General features: G+C 42.5%; 1 protein-coding gene across 1 annotated transcript; it reads left to right on the top strand.

Moving 5' to 3' along the window:
* Nucleotides 1-85: 85 nt before the first annotated feature.
* On the top strand, nucleotides 86-13,742 carry LOC117782084 (fatty acid synthase). The gene is given in 7 exon segments (XM_034619029.1): nucleotides 86-529; nucleotides 4,555-5,057; nucleotides 5,647-10,021; nucleotides 10,023-12,366; nucleotides 12,566-12,661; nucleotides 12,726-12,869; nucleotides 12,937-13,742. Coding segments are annotated over 6 exon segments (7,317 nt in total). The 5' UTR covers nucleotides 86-529; nucleotides 4,555-4,813; the 3' UTR covers nucleotides 13,051-13,742.
* The last annotated feature ends 1,864 nt before the right edge of the window (nucleotides 13,743-15,606 follow it).

Genomic DNA, 15,606 nt, shown 5'->3' with positions numbered 1-15,606 from the left:
TCTTACTCTCAGTGCGCAGAGAAGAGAAGCTTTTGCGCCATCGTCGCTGTAGCCGCTGTTGCTGTCGTATAAAAGCGAGCGCTCACCTGATGCCGCGAATATTCGTTATTCACATTTCGTCGTTAGATCGCGCAAATTTGTACGGTAGTTTTTGCCATTAACCGCTACCACCCAACACCCCCGCATTTACAAGTGCTTCGCATCAATTGCACTCAGTAAAGTGTATATGGCAATTTGAATTTAAAAATATTTTAAAATTTAAATAAATCAAACGTTTACGAAAATACGAAAAGTGCTCGAAAGTGCCCAACAATAGACCAAAACAAAAGTTTTGGCTAAGATCTGCATTGCAGCTTTGGATCTAAGAGTTAATTAAAAGTTGTCAATGGTTTTTGGCCAACAGTAAGGACCAACTGTCCCAAAACTCCTATCGACTTTTATCACTCCCATAAACCAGAGAGAAGCTCCCAGGGGCAAGTGGTTGCTGTTGACTCACAAAACAGCTGTCGAGGAATCGCCTGATTTTTAGGTATGTATTCTGCAAGCATACATACATACATCTATAGAGAAGTACATAAATATGTATGTATATATGTATGTAGTTTTATGTGTGCAAATTGTGGAGTGAATGAGTTCAAAAGGGAGAGAAAATAATGATGTATTAGTGTTAGTGAAGATGAAACGCGGGCTTTAAAGCTCAACTTAACCATCTAGCATTTGAACTTGAAATTAAGATAAATTCCAAAATGTAGAATTTTAAATTTCCCGTCCTATTGTTTGCCATAAATCAGCTGACTAAGTGGTCTAAATTTGAACTTTATCTCTCATTTCACACCTGTCATGTAAGAGTTGACCTTTCAAACCTTTGGGCTCACTTTAATATTTTTTAAATACCCAGACAAATTATACAGCGCTTAACTGCAGCCTCCCTTAGTAAATTTTTGTTAATTATTTTACCTTAAGTCCAAATTCCCCAAAATTTATATTGCCATTGTCTCAAAATAGTAAAAAAAAAACTGGTCAAATTGCGACTCCTATGAACTAATGCTTAAAGGCTTCATTCTGAGTGTAAGGAACTTGATAGGGTTTCAGCTACTAATTGACAAGTTGTTCGATTTCTACGATTTCCTTTCAAACAAAAGAAAGGGAAAATTAGATGACTTAATTGATTGGAAAATTTCATTTGCTTTCACGTACAGACAATATCAAGACTACTAAAACCAATTGCACACAGTTAGTTTAGAAATTGTTTGGTCAGATTATACAAATAATACTGAACCTCACAAAATAACATATAATAAATGTATGCTTTTTTTATTTTTAAATATAGTTGAATATTGATTTGTTTATAATTGTATTTTTTTAGAAACCATATAGTGTGTATAATATAAAAAACATTAAAAAAAATAACTAGATCATTTTTTTTTTTTAAATAAAATTAGCGGCTTTTGTAATACGTCAAAACAGTATCTTAGCCAACTATAACGGTTTTTTTTTAGGCCGAATGAAACTCAGTTATTTTTAAATTGAAAAAAAAAAACTAAGAAATTCTATCTATTTAGCAAAATAAATTAGGTACTGTGGTTCTCAGCTTATTATTTAAATATTACTTATAATTTGTATTATTACTTTAAATAATACAATTTTTGATTACATTTTAAACGAAAAGTGAATATAAATACAATTTTAAGGCAGATTTTTTAATTATAGTTTGAACAAAATACTTTCGTTTTATAACTTCTATAATTTTACTTTCTAATATTATATATTTCTCAGATATAGTTTAGCTAGACTATGAAAAACCGGCCTAAATATATTATATCTAAATTAAGCATTAAAAATAAAGCATAGTCAAATATTGAGTGGCTTAAATAATCTGGGAGTCACTGTATATGCATTAATACATATTTTGTCAAAACAATTACTTGACTAAGGAGATCGCCTTATCGCTATGCTGAGTCAATTCGCGGTAATCACCCCATTTTCCCGCTTATCATTGGCAATGAACTTGAGGCGCGTTCCTCGTACGACCCGAAGCGTGGGCGATAGATGCGTGCTTGGTGACACTGTATTTTAACAGCAGGTGCAAATGTGTCCCATAATCGATAATTGTGGAAATAGAACTAAGTGCATAAATAAATAATGCAAGTGTGAGGGGATGTACTCAATACTTAATACTGGTAGTGGACACTTTTGTTTACACTTTTGTTTATGTATCCAATGACGCAATTTTCGGATTGTGTTGCCACAAAAGTGCTGATAATCAATATATATATGTATAGATCTATATATATGTAGATATTTACGCTGTCTAAGTAATTAAAGAAAAAGGATATGCGAATGATTGTTGCCATAGGCAAATAAAATGAATCAAAACAAATAACAATACGAAATTAGACAGAGATGACGACGCTTAAAACTAACAGAAATATGTACATACATATGTATGTAGAAATTATACTTCATTGAACTTGAGGAAATCACGCCACCTTATCTCACTCTCTACAAATTGCTCATGAACAGGCGTCATGCTCATGTCACAATGTGCGTGTGTGGCTGCGTGTGTATGAGAGAGAGCATACATACATATATATATGTGGTTTTGTGCGTTGCCGGCTGTCGTGCAAAATTATGCCGAAAAAAAGTTAGCGTCTCTCTTCTGTTACTATCGCAAGCTCCCTCACTGTTTGCCGCTCTTTCCTCTATAATAAACATAAACACATATTGTATATGCATGACTGTGTGCACCCTTGGTTTACGATTTTGCCGGCAGAGCAAACATTTTATGTACATATTCTAGGTGCATATGTGTTAAAGATAAAAAAAATTGAGTAACCTATTCTAATCGCAGTCATCTGTACATTTGTACTAAGTTATCGGTTTAAATGTACATACATGTGTTCATAACCTACGCAACACAATTATTGTTTTAATACCTTAATAAGTATATAAATATGTTTTTATGCACGTATAGCTGCTGTGTTAAATATTCAGAGAAAGCTTTCTGTTATTGTTTTCATTGTTTCTATGTACACATGCTCACACATCTACATACATACATACATACATATAAACAAACATACAGTGGCTCACAGCTTGTTTAAACCTCAGTTTTGACTAAGCCTTACATTTTATTTTAATTTATAAAATCAAAAAAATACAGAATAAATCTTATTTGTTAAATTTGAAATAAAAATATCTCTTATTTATTTATCTTTATCAAAAAAATCAATTTTTTTTGTATCTTATTAAAAGATAAATTCTAAAAAGCTGTCAGTCACTGTATGTATGTATGTAAGAACTGCTCTTGTGGCGCGCTATTCGTCTTATTTGGCATACAAACAAACTTGCCAACCACCGGTTCAACTTTAACTGCCTAATTCTCTTTTCCTTTTGTTGTGCCATTCTCATTCTGCACATCGTACGAGTTTTGTCGGCGAATAAGAAAGCAGCGTGCCCAATGTTTGTTTGTTTGTATGAGTAAGCTGTCAGCTGCGATGCGCACTCCTATGTTAACATATTTTACGTTGCACTGTTATGCTTGCTACAGAGAGATGTACATATATTACATACACACGTATAATATATGTATGCATGTACATCTACAGTTGGGCATTCACTAATCACGCCACAGGCAGCAGTCAATGCACGCGCACAGCTTCTCCAGAAATCACCTGATTTTCAATTACTACTAACTTTCCAGTACAACCGACGACCGGCCGGGCTGCTGCTGCTAAGCTCCATAGAGAAAAACATTAAAAAGCTTTGCGTTAGCAGTAAACACTTTTAACAGCGGCTGTAGAAACACTGTATGTTAACATAGCAGCATTAGATCCCTCAAATTTGCCACCAGTGTATCTATGACGAATGTATCTAAAAAAATATTAAGCAGTATTTTAAAAAATAGTCATGGAAATTATATTATTTTTTAGTGAAATGTTTTACAGTTATATTGTTTTCTCAGTGAAATCTGCTATAATTTTACTTAATGCAATGAAAGTAAGCAATGTATCTCAAAATGCCACGCGCAAGTCTTATCAATATTCATAGATCAAGTTAGCTACTGTTAACAGAATTTACAAAATATAAATTTCGTCTCATAATAATAAAGTTTCAAATTGCTTTTTAAGTGTTGCCAATAGTTCAAATTATTTGTAAAATTTTGAGTATATTAGTATCTAAATTTAAATTTCATTTTTATCTAACGTCGAGAAACAGTTTTATTACATATTTTAGGGGAGCTAAAGAAATTATTGAAAAGATAAAAGAAACCCAATAATTTTATGGTATGTGTGTATCTATAGTAGGTATTAAATTTGATATATATAGCTTTTATAGTTTTTGTTTTAAATTGGGAAATGAAGACATGGAGTCGACTGTTTATGATAAGATGATGACAGAGTGGAATTACTTGGTTTATGACTTATATTTATAAATACATATTTTCTGATTATATATATTATGGTAAACATAGTAACTATATTACTTCATGATATACTTTTATTACAAAACAAGACAGAGTATTTATGTTGGTATTTGGGTTTTTTCTTGCAGTCGCGAGAAGCTGTTGAAAGCCGTGGATCAGCAAGCTGTTGCGGTCAAGCACAATAACAACAACAAAAGCCCGCAGACTGCAGAGAATAACGGTAAAAGTGCACGGGCGCTGCGTCGCCGTCGCCGTCGCAATAAGAAGCAACAAAATTCGCAACAACCTGACTGCTTTGAGGATCCCAAGCCCAACAACGAGCAGCTAACACCGAGCACCTCCAATTTCCACTGCGAAAAAGAAGATTCGATAACCGATAACAACAAGATGCCAGCCCGATTTGCCGATGACGTCATCACCGCTGAGCCAGCGACGCGTACTGCCCCCCAATTGGACCTGGGTGGTGGACACTATGCGTCCCGGCAGCAGCAGCAGCACCTGTTGAACGATGAGATTGCCATCACTGGCTTCTCCGGCCGTCTGCCCGAGAGTTCCACCATTGAGGAGTTTAAGCAGAATCTATTCGATGGCGTCGACATGGTCAACGATGAACCTAGACGTTGGGAGCGGGGTGAGTCCTTTATCATTTACTTTAGTTTTTCTTGCAAACTGTAATTAGTGATGTATAAATATGTACAACGAAACAACGAAACATCGATACATCTATGATTATTAGATACTTTAATTATATGCGTTTTTTTTTTAATATGAATGGAATAAAATGAATCGATGATCATATCAAATCTGCCAAAAAAAAAATATTAAATTTGCATTATACTAATATCCAAAAATATACAGTACCAAAGAAATATAAGCAACATTCTATTTTTTAGAATATTTAAAAATTTGTAAGAAAAAATCTTTGAATCTATTAATTCGTCTACTTTTTTCTCTATAAATGACATATAAATAATATCCAAAAATAAAACCAAGAACTAAAAATTACATTTTTTTTTTTCAATATTTGAAAATTTTGTGCGGAAAATCGGTTTCATTTCCTTTCGTAGAAATTGCATGTAAATAATAATACATATTTAATTATCCCGATGAATCGACAATTTAATGTTTTCATTGGCGATGTTTACAATCTAAGTTCAGTTTAGATTCCAAAATAAATATATGTATAATTTATCTAAATATTTTGTCTTGTATCTTCTAAGGTCTTTATGGCTTGCCGGACAGGATTGGCAAGCTCAAGCAGAGCGATCTGGAGAACTTTGATCAGCAGTTCTTTGGTGTGCATCAGAAGCAAGCGGAGTGCATGGATCCCATGCTTCGGATAATGCTCGAATTGACACACGAGGCAATTATCGATGCTGGTCTGAATCCGGTAGATTTGCGCGGATCTCGCACTGGGGTCTACATTGGTGTGTCCACATCGGAGACCGAGCAGCATTGGTGCCATGATGCGGATCGTGTAAATGGCTATGGATTGACTGGATGTGCAAGGGCCATGTTCGCCAATCGTATATCGTTTACATTCGATTTCAAGGGTCCCAGTTACAGCATTGACACTGCCTGCTCCAGTTCGTTGTATGCGATGGAGCAGGCCTTCTCGGACATGAAGGAGGGCAAGATCGATAATGCCTTGGTCGCCGGCTGTGGTTTGATCCTGAAGCCAACCATGTCGCTGCAGTTCAAGAGATTGAACATGTTGAGTCCGGATGGAAGTTGCAAGGCCTTTGATGAATCCGGCAATGGATATGTACGCTCCGAGGGCTGTGTGGTCCTTCTACTTCAGCGGACATCGGCTGCCAAGCGTGTGTACGCCTCCATCTTGAATGTGCGCACCAATACAGATGGCTACAAGGAGCAGGGAATCACGTATCCCATTGGCAGCATGCAGAATCGTTTGATACGCGAAACCTATGAGGAGATTGGCCTCAATCCCAACGAAGTGGTCTATGTGGAGGCCCACGGCACTGGTACCAAGGTCGGCGATCCCCAGGAGGTTAACTCCATTACGGACTTCTTTTGCAAGAATCGCACGACTCCGCTGTTGATTGGCTCCGTCAAATCCAACATGGGTCACTCGGAACCCGCTTCGGGTGTTTGCTCTGTGGCCAAGATCCTGATTGCCATGGAGGAGGGCGTCATTCCCGCCAATCTGCACTATAACAAACCCAATCCGGATCTATACGGTCTGGTCGATGGTCGCCTCAAGGTGGTGGACAAGAATCTACCATGGAATGGTGGCATCATTGGTCTCAACTCCTTTGGCTTTGGCGGCGCCAATGCTCACGTCATTCTCAAATCGAATCCCAAGCCCAAGACGGTGACTCCTCTGAATACGGCACCCAAGCTAGTGGTTGCCTCGGGCCGTACCTTTGAGGCCGTCCAACAGTTGCTGGAATCCACAGCAATCCACTCTGATGATGATGAATACTTGCAGCTCCTCAACGACATCCATTCCAAGCCCATTCCCCTGCACTATTTCCGGGGCTACAGTGTGGTGAACAACAAGGGATCTCTGCAGCGGGAGGTGCTGGATTCCAGCGATGAAAAGCGTCCGGTGTGGTACATCTATTCGGGCATGGGCAGCCAGTGGGCCAGCATGGCCAAGGATCTCATGCAGATCGATGTCTTTGCCAAGACGATTCAACGTTGCGCCGATGTCCTAAAGCCCGAGGGCGTCGATCTTATCGATGTCCTTACCCGATCCACGGATAAGAGCTTTGAGAACATTCTCAACTCGTTCATCTCGATTGCCGCCATGCAGGTGGCTTTGACCGATCTCCTGACCTCCCTGAACATCCATCCCGATGGCATTATCGGTCACTCGGTGGGTGAATTGGGTTGCGCCTATGCCGACGGCTGTTTCACCCCGGAGCAGACTGTCCTAGCTGCCTACTGGCGTGGCAAGAGCATCCTGGACACCCAGCTACCCAAGGGTAAGATGGCCGCTATCGGCCTGAGCTGGGATGAGGCCCATAAGCGTGTGCCCAGCGATTGTTTCCCCGTCTGTCACAACAGCGAGGATAACTGCACGATTTCTGGACCGGATGCATCCATCGAGGCGTTCGTGGCCAAGCTTAACGGACAGGAGGTCTTCGCCAAGGCGGTCAACAGCAGTGGCTATGCGTTCCACAGCAAATACATTGCCGACGCTGGTCCCAAATTGCGCAAGAGTCTGGAGAAGATTATACCGAATGCCAAGAACCGTACCGCACGCTGGGTGAGCACCAGCATTCCGGAATCCGCCTGGGGAACACCAGTTGCGATGCAATCTTCGGCTGCTTATCATGTGAACAACTTGCTGTCGCCGGTGCTGTTCCATGAGGCACTGCAGCATGTGCCCAAGAATGCCATTGCCATTGAGATTGCGCCCCATGGTCTCCTGCAGGCCATTCTTAAGCGTGCTCTGGGTGCGGAGGCCACCAACTTGAGCCTGGTGAAGCGTGGACATGAGAACAACGTCGAGTTCTTCCTGACCAATGTGGGTAAACTGTTTGCCGCCGGTGCTCAGCCTCAGGTGTTGAATCTGGTGCGTCCCATCAGTTATCCCGTGGGTCGTGGTACTCCCATGTTGAACTCGAAGATTGGATGGGATCACAGCCAGAAGTGGCTGGTGGCCAAGTTTGACAAGGAAACGTCGTCGGGTGAGACCATCATTGAGGTGGATCTGTCCAAGGAGGAGGACGCCTTCCTCGCTGGCCATACCATTGATGGACGCATCCTATTCCCGGCCACCGGCTACATGACTCTCGCCTGGATGTCCTACGCCAAGATGCGGGGTGGCGAGTTCCACAAGACGCCGGTTGTCATGGAGAATCTGGTGTTCCATCGTGCCACGATTCTCAATAAGAGCGCTGTGGTCAAGTTCGGCATCAATTTCTTTGACGGCACCGGCAACTTTGAGATCTGTGAGAGCGGCAGCTTGGCCGTCTCTGGAAAGATCAGCATCCCCGAGAGCATTGACAGCGAGGAGCTGCCCCTGGAGCCTCAGATGGCCAGCAATGTGGCCAAGCAGCTGGCCACTAATGATGTCTACAAGGAGTTGCGTCTTCGTGGTTACGATTACTCCGGAATCTTCCGTGGTATTGTCAATTCAGATACGTTTGCTTCGGCTGGACACTTGCAGTGGGTGGAGAATTGGGTTAGCTTTATGGATACAATGCTGCAGTTCAGCATTCTCAGCAAGAATCTGCGGGAGCTCTATTTACCCACTCGCATTGAGAAGGCTGTCATCAATCCCCTCAAGCATTTGCAGCTGATCAACGGACTCAGCAAGGAATCGCAGACAAATGTGGGTTTGCCCGTCTCCTGGTATGACAGCATCAATGTCATCAAGAGCGGTGGCGTGGAGCTGCGGGGATTGAAGGCCTCGCTGGCTCAGCGTCGTCCTGGCACACAGAATCCTCCCACATTGGAACGCTACAGCTTTGTGGCCAACAACAATACCACGGAATTGAACGAGAACACGGATAAGGCGCGTCTGCATGCCTTGGACGTGGCCATCCAGCTCATCATTGAGAATTCCAGTGGTGCGGTGAAACTCAAGGGTGTGGAACTCGCCAACGGACGCAATCCCGATGTCCTGATGGCCAATCATCTGCTGCAGATCATCGAGGGTGAACCAGTCCTCACCGGTGACGTCGCTGTTGTCACCTCCAACAACAATGAGGAGCTCATTGCCAGCTCCCTGGGTGACTCCGGCGTGCGTGTCGTGTCCAAGGATGTTGTGAAGGAACCGGTTGAGCAGAACTGTCACTTTGTCTACGGCATCGATGTGCTGTCCCGTCCGGATACGAAAACGCTGGAGAATAGCATTGCCAGCATCCGGGACACGGGATTCCTCATATTGGAGGAGGGTCTAACCACTTACACCAAGTCCGGACGTGCTTTGCTCGGCAAGTTCGGTTTCGTGCCCGTGCAGGAGCAGACTCTCGGAGGTACTCGCATTCTGATCTTGGCACGTCGTCGGGTTGACCTAAAGACCCGCAAGTCCATTGTTGTCCAGGTCACGGAACAGAACTTCAGCTGGGTGGATGACCTCAAGGTGGCTCTGGCCACAGCCGCCACGGAGGAGCAGTACGTCTATGTGGTGTGCCAGAATGAGGAGCTCTTCGGCGCCGTCGGTCTGATGACCTGCATCAAGAATGAGAATGGCGGCAAGCTGGCACGTCTGGTCTTTGTCCAGGACAAGGTGTCTGACAAGTTCTCCTTGACGGCACCCATTTACGCCAATCAGCTGGAGAAGGATCTCATCTCGAATGTACTGAAGAACGGCAACTGGGGCACCTTCCGTCATCTGAAGCTGGAGACCCAACAAGCCACCCTGCAGGTGGAGCATGCCTATGTGAATGCTCTCGTCAAGGGTGACTTGGCCTCCCTCAAGTGGATCGAGGGCGCCAAGTCGGATGGCTCCATTAAGAAGGATCTGGAGACCTGTACCGTTTACTATGCTCCCGTTAACTTCCGTGACGTGATGTTGTCCTCGGGAAAACTGGCTGCCGATGCTCTACCAGGTGATTTGGCCGAGCAGGATTGTGTGCTGGGTCTGGAGTTTGCCGGACGTGACACCACCGGACGTCGTGATGGCCATGGTGCCGGCCAAGTCCCTGGCCACCACGTGTCTGGCCAGCAAGCGCATGATGTGGCAAATCCCCGACAAGTGGACCATGGAGGAGGCCTCCACGGTGCCCTGTGTCTATGCTACCGTCTACTACGCTCTGGTTGTCCGTGGACAGATGAAGAAGGGTGAACGCATCCTGATCCATGCAGGATCTGGCGGTGTGGGCCAGGCTGCCATCTCCGTGGCCTTGCATCATGGACTGACGGTCTTCACCACGGTGGGAAGCAAGGAGAAGCGCGAGTTCCTCTTGAAGCGTTTCCCCAAGCTCCAGGATCGCAACATTGGCAACTCCCGAGACACATCCTTTGAGCAACTGGTCATGATGGAGACAAAGGGACAGGGTGTTGACCTTGTGCTCAATTCGTTGTCCGAGGAGAAACTCCAGGCATCCGTACGCTGTCTGGGACTCAATGGACGCTTCTTGGAGATTGGCAAATTTGATTTGAGCAACAACAGTCCACTGGGTATGTCCGTGTTCCTGAAGAACACCTCGTTCCATGGCATTCTGCTCGACAGTGTGATGGAGGGCGAGGAGGCAATGCAGGATCAGGTGGTATCCCTCGTTGCCGAGGGCATCAAGAACGGAGCTGTTGTGCCTCTGCCGACCTCCGTGTTCAACGACAAGCAGGTAGAGCAGGCGTTCCGTTTCATGGCATCCGGAAAGCACATTGGCAAGGTGGTCATCAAGGTGCGCGACGAGGAGGACGGCAAGAAGGCTCTGGTGCCCAAGGCGCGTCTGATCAACGCCATTCCCCGTACTTATATGCATCCGGAGAAGAGCTACATCCTGGTTGGAGGTCTCGGCGGTTTCGGCTTGGAGTTGACCAACTGGCTGGTGACCCGTGGTGCCCGTTATATTGTGCTTACCTCCCGTTCGGGAGTGAAGACCGGCTACCAGGGACTTATGATCCGTCGCTGGCAGGAACGTGGCGTTAAGGTGGTGATCGATACCAATGATGTGACCACAGCGGATGGTGCCAAGAAGCTCCTGGAGAGCAGCAATAAGTTGGCCCTGGTTGGAGGCATCTTTAACCTGGCCGCCGTGCTGCGCGATGCTCTGATTGAGGATCAGACGGCCAAGGACTTTAAGACCGTTGCCGATCCCAAGGTGACAGCGACCAAGTTCTTGGATCAGTACTCCCGCACCATTTGCACCGAGTTGGACTACTTCATCTGCTTCTCCAGCGTGTCCTGCGGACGTGGCAACATTGGTCAATCCAACTACGGCCTGGCCAACTCAGCCATGGAGCGAATCTGCGAGCAGCGACAGATTAGTGGCTTCCCCGGCACAGCCATCCAATGGGGCGCCATCGGAGACACGGGATTGGTGCTGGAGAACCTCGGTGACAATGATACGGTTATTGGAGGCACATTGCCTCAACGGATGCCATCTTGCCTGCAGACCATCGATCTGTTCCTGCAACAACCACATCCCGTGCTCGCCTCCATGGTGGTCGCAGAGAAACGCAAATCCGACTCCTCGGCAGGTGTTAGTCTCATTTCCACCATTTCGAATATTTTGGGATTACGTGACACCAAGAACATTCAGGATGCCGCTTCCCTGGCCGATCTGGGCATGGATTCGCTGATGGGAGCGGAAATCAAGCAAACCTTGGAGCGTAACTTTGACATTGTGCTGTCCACGCAAGAGATTCGTCAACTCAGCTTCGGAGCACTCAAGCAAATGGACGGAGGAGCCGAGGTGAAGCCGGCGACAGCCACAGCCACAGCGACAGCGTCAGTTGCCACAACGGAGCCGGTTGCCAATACGGTGGCGCCATCGAGAACGGCCAGTCCATTGGGCGATGGCACCCAGGTGGTCTTCACCAGGGATCTCATACCCACAGAGGAGATTGTGCGTCTGGAGACACAAGCTCCGGCAAATAGCAAACAGACGCCCATTTTCTTCATGTCACCCATTGAGGGATTTGCCACGGCACTTGCTCCCCTTGCCAAGAGATTGGAGGTGCCAGCCTACGGCCTGCAGTTCACAAACGAGGTGCCCATGGACTCCATCGAGTCGGCCGCGAGATTCTATGTGAAGCAACTGCGCACAGTGCAACCCAAGGGACCCTACAAACTGGCCGGCTACTCCTTTGGCTGCCTGCTTACGTACGTGATGGCTGCCCTCCTCGAGGAGACCAACGAGATTGCCAGCGTCATCATGCTGGACGGAGCACCCACCTATGTCAACTGGTTCACAAGCAGCTTCAAGCAGCGTTATGATGTCGATGACGACAACAGCAAACAGAGCTACGGCCTGGCCTACTTTGGCATCGTGTTGGCCAACATTGACTACAAGGCGGTAAGTGTAAAATCGCAAATACTACAGTCGAGGCAACCCGACTGCAAAACACCCTGTACGACACTTGTATTTTGAATAGCTTGCGAGTTTATTATCCTAACGTCATGACATCAGATCTGGGGTCTTAAATTCTAGGTTTCTTTAAGTACAAACTCTAAAAATACTATCCCTTAATAACACCTTGAATCTTCTTTTACAGCTGGTTCGCTTGCTACTCTTGATACCCACGTGGGAGGAAAAACTCGAGAAATTTGCCGAGATGATAAGTGTGGAAATTAAGAAGCCCGAGGAAACTGTAAGTTACTTCACACGCACTTCTTCTTTAAACAGTGACTAATCCATCTTAATCTAATACATAGATTCGCACAGCGGCTAAACTGTTCTACAAGAAACTAGTGCTGGCCGACACCTATAAGCCAACGCTGAAGCTAAAGTCAAAGGTCACGCTGGTCAAGCCAACAGATAATTCAGCCAAGTTGGACGAGGACTATCGTCTTAAAGAGGTGCGTTGAGATGGATAGATAGAAAACTATCTTTTTCTTTTATTAACTTGTTTTTGTTTCCATTAAGGTCTGCACAAAACCCGTTGAGGTGCACACAGTAGAGGGCAACCATCGCACGTTCCTGATTGAGGATCAGTCCCTGGCAACCATACAGAGTATATTGAAGCGACTCTTCAATTAGCTATCTTAGCCAGATTTTGGAAACACGCGCACATAAACATAAAGAATACTCATGTTTTCTGTAATCCATATATATAGTTATATATATGGAAATCTCCTTCGCTCTCTATCCTTTTTTTAAAAAAGGAAAATGCACAGCTTCATCGTAACATTGTAATTCTAGCTAGCACATTTAGTTAATGAATTTATATAATCGCGCTACAAGGAATGCTTAGCACTAAATCATCTACGGAATCATCACAAATCATTTGGAACTGCCGTCTTGCAGAGTCTGTTCTCATCCAGGTCCAAAAATGTTGTCAACATCCTCTGCGATTCCTGGCAGTTCTCTACCTAACTTCATTATAAGCATACGGGAATAGCAGCATTCCTTGAGAGCCACAGCTACGGCACTAGACGTCCCAACTTACCAAATATATCTATATATATATATATATACGCTATAAATATGTGCACATTTGTCGCATCTTTTAGTTTTAATTAGTATCCTAAGTCTAAAGATGTTTATAGTCTCACATGTAATGAGTTTCATTCCTAATCTATACAAAAAAAAAAAAAAAAATATGAACAAACAAAAATCAAACTAATCCTGTTTGTTATTTTGATGTATAAAATAGACGTACAAAATTATCACTCATAATTATTGGGCATATATAAAATCAATATAAATAAACAAAAAAAACTTCAAAAATATCCATTTCAAATTGTTATTTCATTTAATGCGAAGAATTTAATTCAAAGAAAAATCTTAAGAACAAATGAAAGTAAAACATTTGATACACGACATTTATTGTTGATATTAGACTAAATAGCGGGATCAATCGGCTTTCTTTTAGTTTGTCTTTCTTTAGAGAGACACTTAAAAAACGTACAATTAATTAAGGATCATTAACAGAGTATACCAGGGAATAACACCGGAACCGTTAACCGAAACTAACCGTTCATTTTTAGTACCGGAACTGAAACCGCAACCGAATGAAAATTCTCTGTCAAGAACAAGAACCCCTACGGTTGTGGTAAAGTTGCTAGGTCAAGGAGTTGTCCAACTTCCAACTGTGATAACTTGATCAAAATTGAATAGATTTTCAAACGGAATGTCATTTTGATCATGATTTGGCCTCTTAATTCTTTCTGTGTTCCATTTTTTTTCATTTAGAAAATTTAATTATTTTCGACTAAGATTCGATTTTGATGGTAACCAACTCGTTATATCGCAATTAGTATAAAACAACACTTAAAACTTGATTCTGAGACCCTTCATTTAAAAATCATGAAAATTTAAAATTAAATCTCAAGTCTGACCAACTTCAAACTGTCATAACTTGATCAAAACTAAACCGATTTTCAATTGGAATGTCATTTTGGTCTAAATTCATTCTGCATTCAATGTAGAAAATTTAATTATTTTCGACCACGATTTGATTTTGATGGTAAGGGTCCCCCCTTTGAAATTTCGAAAATTAAAAATTTTAAATCTCAAGTTTTCACTTTTAATCAAGTCCTTGTACCGTAATTAGTATAAAACAACACTTCAAACTTGATTCTGAGACCTTTCGTTTTTTTGTAAAAAATCGTGAAATTTAACAAAAGTTTTGACTTGTAAATTGAGTAGCTCCAAAGTCTGACCAACTTCAAACTGTCATAGCTTGATCAAAACTGAGCCGATTTTCAAGCGGAATGTCATGATTTGGCCTTTAAATACATTCTGCATTTAAATATTTTTAAACTAGTTTAAAAAATTGTTATGCTCTAGGTCTAGCTATTTATTTCCATGTCATATTTATTATATAAAACGACATCCTAAAATTTTAAAATGTTTCAAAATTGATTTGTTGTACCGTTACGTACCGGTACTGATACCGGAACCGAAAGAAAAAAACTGAAATAAAACCTTTTCCCGAAATAGGAATTTCGGGACGTACCGGAACCAAACCCGTAACCTATATTTGTATCGGTTTGATTCCCTGGAATATATTGAAATCGACTATATCTTGTTATTGGAAGATTAACAGTTTTGCAATCTGTGAAAGGATTAACAAATTATTTTAAAGTAAGTCTACATGCTTAAGGAATGAATACAATAAATTTACATGGATCGGCTTAGAATTAAGAATTCATTTCTTAGTGGAAAGAGCAACCATTATTGGCGTAGATACTCTCTGTAGATAAACAGACAGGCAGACAATAAATACCAGGTTGATTAGTTTGGGGTTTTTATGTTGAATACAAAATATTAATATATACAAACGTTTCTTTTACTGTTTCTCTAAGATCAATTACAGATAGCGAAACTCAATTATAGGGTATCTCGCAGCCAAGCACTTTCAATTAGCGCACACTTGATTGTTTTATTATTTAAGAGTATAATGAGAAGTATACAAAAAAAATTAAAATGAGTTTAATAGTCGTTTATTCTTACTTGTGCACTGGTATATTGATAAGCAATTGATAAGAAGCCATTGCCCGAGTTTTATGACCCTTAACTTTGTAGTCTAATTGCAAAACTTTTGTATACTCTGTACTTATTTATATAAACAATTTTAATGCATTGTTTTGA

The sequence above is a fragment of the Drosophila innubila genome (genome assembly GCF_004354385.1).
Source record: "Drosophila innubila isolate TH190305 chromosome 2L unlocalized genomic scaffold, UK_Dinn_1.0 4_B_2L, whole genome shotgun sequence".
Lineage (NCBI taxonomy): Eukaryota > Metazoa > Arthropoda > Insecta > Diptera > Drosophilidae > Drosophila > Drosophila innubila.
This window is presented reverse-complemented; position numbering and strand designations above follow the sequence as displayed.